The sequence below is a fragment of the Mesitornis unicolor genome, unplaced genomic scaffold, assembly GCF_000695765.1.
Source record: "Mesitornis unicolor isolate BGI_N332 unplaced genomic scaffold, ASM69576v1 scaffold1390, whole genome shotgun sequence".
Taxonomy (NCBI): domain Eukaryota; kingdom Metazoa; phylum Chordata; class Aves; order Mesitornithiformes; family Mesitornithidae; genus Mesitornis; species Mesitornis unicolor.
Window position 1 is genome coordinate 6,167 of NW_010157347.1, and position 5,890 is coordinate 12,056.

A 5,890-nucleotide genomic window follows, 5' to 3' on the forward strand; every position below is an offset into this window, starting at 1 on the left:
CAGAAATTTCCACTAGATGTATCAAAAATCAAACCAGCAGAAACCCCAGCACCTTTCAGTGCTGCTAAGAGCCTGTTATAGTCTCTGCTCTCCTGGAGCTGGAAGGAGAGGGACTGTTTTTATCCGCTCGCTTAGCACTCATGGGCCTGACAACCAAATTACCATGGAATAACAAATTATGATATTTTAAGAAAAATGCTCATTGTTACTCCGTGCCACAAGACAAATCTGATATAATTAATCCACTACTCACACCTGTATGAAAATAGAATAGGCTAACACATACAAGCCCCGGGTAGGAACATACATACAGGTAATTCCACAAAACAGCTGGCAAGCAGTGAGTTCACACACTATCTTACTCCACAGTAACTACTTGAGATGCTTGTACTCTTCAACAGAGCTAAAGACTGACTGCAGGGACAGGTCTGACATGCAACTTTGGTTCTATTTGGACAAGAGCTTTGATAAAGAGTTGTCAGCTGTGCAGTGCATTTCCCTGGAGTTAGGTGGCTGTAGACAGCACTATGTGGACCTTTCTCAGTTCATAGGCTACAAGCTGATGCAATTAAGCTGGAAATATAAAATGGAGCAGTGTTTACATTCTGTGGAAAGCAAACAAGGATTTAAATTCTTTGCTTCATGAAATCCTGACTAATATATGTTAACTAATTGGAATTCAAGAACAAAAAGGATAGTTACTGGGACACAAGCCAAGGTAATAGGATTAGGTACCTAGTTGTAACTGAGGCCAAGTTGCAATACTATGACGATTGCAATACTTTAGGGGCAGGCTTAAATGAAACTGAATTTTAAGTATAGACTTTGAGTGGTCTCAGTCATACCAGCCAAACTGGTATGATGGTTTGTGCCATCACTGTAAAGGTCATCACCCAACACACCTTCACACAAATATAAGGTTGGACTGAACTCTTTTTCTGAAGGCTTGAAAGAGTTTTTCACTAGTGGGGATCCTGCAGTTGTCAGAAATATGGGGGCTGCTACCAAAAAGATGAGGTGAGAGAAGTTCTGCTACAGAGCTCTCTCTAACACTGGCAGGAGGACAGCTCATTCGCAAACTAAGAAAAAGCTGTGGACTTGAAGGTTACCTGAGAACATCCCTTGTGTTAAAGTATCCTTGCAACAGATGGGAGAGAATAGTGCAGGCCACAGTGATCCTGGAGTTACTGATTTCAGGATCATTGAAGAGGAAAATGAGTTTGGGCACCATTTGCATCTGGTAGGCAACTGCAGCATTCTGACATCCATCTCTGTAAAAAAGCACAGAGTCTATTAAAAGCTTTTACTGGAAAGAACCAAGTTTTCTGGGTTTCAGCTAAAAGGCTTCTCAGGTTGCACTGACACTTTGCACTTTTGGCTTCTAATGTTGCCTTGGCAACATTTCAAACACTGTCAGACAAATTGAGTATGTGTCAGCAATGGAGATCTGAAAACTTCTTTGTATGTTCTCTACTCTTCCTAGCTGCTCTCTCCCCAGGAAACTGCTGCATTTCAACGAATTCAAAGAAAACATTATTGAATTTTCAAGCAGTGAGTTGGTGGTAATAAATGCTATTCTTTTAAAACTCAGCAAGGGATTGAGCTCTGCATAAAGCTTTCTGGTACCAAAAAGAAGGGATCTAGCATCCTGCTCTACTCAGCCCCTTTACAATGCTATGTTTCTTCAGATACACTTTAGTACAGCTGATTATAAAGTGTAGTTATAAAAGGCTTCCTGGGTTGTGTTTTGGTTTTAAACAAAACTTCACTTAATTTTTTTTCAATTCTTTCATACTCGATTCAAACATTCAGCTTTCCTTTTCCCATCAGACATTTAAACTTTCATTGTACAGCAGTGGTTCCATGTAAGCCAGGTCACCAGATAGCTTTTCCCAGTCTGGCACCAGAGTCATCTCAGGGTCTGATCAAATCACCAACTCCAGCCTTGAGAGAGTAATACAGGAATTATTCACTCCCAGAGTCTACTGATTCCAACTAGGATTAGACCCTTCAAATCCACCTCACAGTTCCAGCTTCAGGTTACAGATCAGCTTGTCCCACATGTCTCTGATTCAAACACTAGCTTGTGTACCTGCGGGACTGAAAGATCTGCACAAGATGTGAAAAAAGAGCAAGGTCGAGATTCTCTGGTGCTTTCATCCAAAGCTGAAAGACAAAAGAAAGTGAAGGTTTTACTGCTCTGCTGAGCTGAGAGGACAGTAACCTGTGGCAAAGAAAAATTATGAGTAGTTCAGGGACGATAGTATCATAAACTCTCAGTCATTTCTGCAATGACAGCCTGCAGGCACTGGAAAATCTCTGCTAGTGTGAGGAGCTGCTACTCCTGAAATAGCCCCAAGGAGCAGGCCCTCAGGGTCTTCAGGAACACTCCAGAAACTGCACTAGGGCACAGTGGGGAGCCATGGTGGCAGAGGACCCGCCATTTCAGGAGCTACCACCTCATCAGGTGAGCCACAGTGTGGAAAAATCACTGCTTACCACCCCATTCCAAATATCAGATCCAGGAGGCGCTATGAAGAAACAAACCCTCATAGTATAAAGCCATCTTTGACACAGCCAAACCCACAAAGTAACACCAACAGTTTTACCTCGAAGTTGCAGAGAACATGCTGGAATGCACCATAATTCTTGATGACTGAAGACTCAAAGCCAAGCTCAGCTGTGCCCACTAGGGAGAGCATTAACTGTAAAATCCTGTTGTTTAATAGCTGTGCTTTCCTCTTCAATAGATAGGTCAGCATCTGAAAAAAAAAGCCTTAATAAGTATCTGCTAAGTAGGAATCTGTATTTATAGACTAACATATAATTCTATTTTTTAAGACAAGTACACAGATTACTTCGCTGTAGTAGTCATGCATGCACACATCTTACATAAACATCATGAAGAAGGTGAAGATTTCAGTCTAGGCATAACATTTTGTGCAGTAAGTAAAAGGGTAAGTTTTTGAAGGAGTTTAACAACTCTGCTATTGAACAGGAGCAAAATACATGCCATGTTATGTGGAGTGGAATTTACAAAAAGCAACACACAAATATAATTGTAAATAACCACAGTAGGTTTTCTACACTGTTCTTCATGACTGTATTTTTAGTTGCTTGCAAATGGTGTTAGTTTTAAAAAAACCTAGTAATGTTGACCTCTTCAAATGAAAGGTTTCTGTGAAACATTGCCAGTTTCTCACCTGAGTATATTGATTATTCAATGAATCTCTGATACAGTGACAAAAATGTTCAGAAAGCCACTACAGTTTGAACAGGTTGGGAGGAACAGGCATTCATTTGAAAATATGCATCAAGACACATTTTTATTAGTTAGTTGTTTAAAAAAAATGGTTCAGACATCTGAACAAGGAGCAAAACCGCTCCACTGTACCATGATGAACAGTCACATGGAGAGAACACTATTTAGCACAAAGTCGAAAGGAACAGCTTGTACCCAATCTAAAGTCTAGCATTCACCTACAAGAAAGGATCGGGCAAGCAATATCTAAGTATGATACATATATTCATATGAATCTGGATCAATTTTATAAACAATTCACAAATTGGGAAAGTGGAAAGTTTATAATAAATTCATGAAGCCCTAATGTTAAGAGTCTAATTTGGAACTATCTCTGTTACAGTCTTCTCTGTTCCATAAGACTACTTGGCCTATGCAGCATAAAGTAAGTGATACTGAACTGAAACTTCACGCTTGAGCCTTAACCCATTCAATATTACACATATATTGCTTAAATACAACCAAAGTCTTCATTCTGCACAGTTTTCAGGATTGAAAGATAAATTTAGGACAGATCTAATCAATGCAATCCAGACAGCATTTATTTAATATCAGCACACTTCCTAATATGCAGTGAAGACTGCCATAGGAATTCATTGTCAGCCCTACACTGGGCAGTCTGTAAAGTTGTATCTTGGGCTGGATGAGCCAAGAAGAGGAAGCAGGCCTGCCTGAGAAGTGGCCTCCTATAGGAGGGACCAAGTGTGTCGGTAAAGGTGAAGGTGGGTAACTCACTTATTTAGTTTATTAGATCACATCAGACCTGTCCTCACCTTCCCATCAGCAGATACACTGTTACAGAGGTTCCCAGAGATTGTAAGCACAGAATTTAGAGCACTACCTTACATTGCCCTCTCAAATATCTCATAACTTTCAAAGTACCAACTCTAAGTGCTAATAGCCAGGATATGCTTGATTCACTGGCATTGATAGGTTTTGGGATAAGGTGCTCTAAGGGAAACGTTATAAGCAGAATGAATGAACAAAAGAGTATCTACCTGGTATCCATGCATCTGCCTCATCAATTTTTCACTCATTGGGCTACTGTTCAGGATGGAGTTCAGGACTTTTACAGCTGCGTACATGGTGTGGTCATCATGAGCCATAGCAATGAGACCCAGGAGAATGGCAGGGCCTCCAATGAAGTTCAGACTAGTAGCTGCTGGAGAGGACTGGAACATTCTTACCCCTAGGAAATTGCAGTGTTACTCTACCAGAAAGTTATATGGGCTAAATCTGTTATAGAACAGAGAAAGGCATAACCCTTAAAAAATATGTAACTTTAAGGCATTTACCATATTGGCCCACAGCAACTGACCCAATAGTCCGCAAAGAACCTGAGAGGTGTCCTGCAATATTCTTAGCTAGGAATATTGGAGTTGAACTGTCCCGAGAGTTAATCCCAATCTAAAACAGATGAAGGAGACATCCTAAGAAAAACTGTGGCATTAGGAAGACAAAAAGTAACAATGCTCTAATACTTAAGATTACTTTATTACTTTTAGATTATGAAACTTCTTTACTTTTTTTTCTCCTTCAAAATTGATTGTTATGACAAACATTCACCCACCTAAAATATCCCACAGTTCCATTACTTTGACATGTCAGTAGACCTGGCATTAGCAAGAATGCTTGAATAACATGGGAAAGGTCATTGTGAAGGCGTTAAAAAATCAGAGACTGAAACAAATTATCATTAGGCCTGGAAACTACGGCTTCTGATGCTGTTTCAAAAAAGGCTTCTAACATTGTGTTCACACTGTCCAATCTGTTTCTCTCTACAGATGAAAACAAAACTATGAGCAGAATGGAGTTAAGGAATGGGAAGAGAAGGTTGAAAATAAATAAATCACTGAAGCTGTGCAACCAAGGCAAAGTCACAAACGTTACTCTAGGAATCCACTCAGAAACAAAAGAAAATGTGTTTGAGACAAACGAGGGGAAATTTGTGACCTCTTTGGCGATCAGACGGCCATCCACCTCATTGTAGGAGCTCTTTATATCTTGGACCGTAGTGAAAGATGAACATATGGCATTGATTCCAAAAGAAATCTTCTCTTCTGCCACCAGAGATGTAGGATTAGGATCGCTGTACTTGTCCTCACCTAAAACAAGAAAGCCTATAAACTTCTGAAGGAACTTTGCATGCTTAACATGCAAGAGAGGAGAAAGGCAGATGAAAAATAACTAGAGGAAAAAAAAAATTGTTAGGAATTTGATTTGGACTTAACTGTAATCAGAAAAAAGCCCTCATCCTTTGCAACACAATCAATGGCAGCTTGCTAGCATAAGCATCAACAGGAGATGTGCTCGGCTTGTCTCCTCTGGTACCCGCTTTGTGTAGATCCTACATCCTCTCCCAGTATCTCATGAAGCTCAGAGAAGGCAAGAATAAATCTTTCTCTGTCCACCCAATATAAACAAACTTTCGGGACAGAGAAAACATTTCAGAGGCCTTCCATGTTCCTGTGAGCTTTTACACTGGCACTAGGATCAAAGATTCATTTAGAAGAAAAAAGGACAGAGGCAAAAGTTCAGAGCTGCCAACTCACATCGTATGGGAAGCTTCTCAAAAGTACCAGGTTCAGC

General features: G+C 40.2%; 1 protein-coding gene across 1 annotated transcript in view; it reads right to left on the bottom strand.

Moving 5' to 3' along the window:
* Positions 1 to 5,890, bottom strand: part of WDFY4 (WDFY family member 4) — a gene marked incomplete at its 3' end in the record, with an annotated part of 48,697 nt that overhangs the window by 5,043 nt on the left and 37,764 nt on the right. Inside the window, exons 20-25 of the mRNA XM_010179510.1 lie at positions 5,255 to 5,406; positions 4,597 to 4,708; positions 4,300 to 4,490; positions 2,610 to 2,762; positions 2,093 to 2,166; positions 1,110 to 1,271 (exon numbers count right to left, since the gene is read on the bottom strand). Of these exons, the coding sequence (XP_010177812.1) occupies positions 1,110 to 1,271; positions 2,093 to 2,166; positions 2,610 to 2,762; positions 4,300 to 4,490; positions 4,597 to 4,708; positions 5,255 to 5,406 (844 nt within the window). The remainder of the gene's footprint in view (positions 1 to 1,109; positions 1,272 to 2,092; positions 2,167 to 2,609; positions 2,763 to 4,299; positions 4,491 to 4,596; positions 4,709 to 5,254; positions 5,407 to 5,890) is intronic.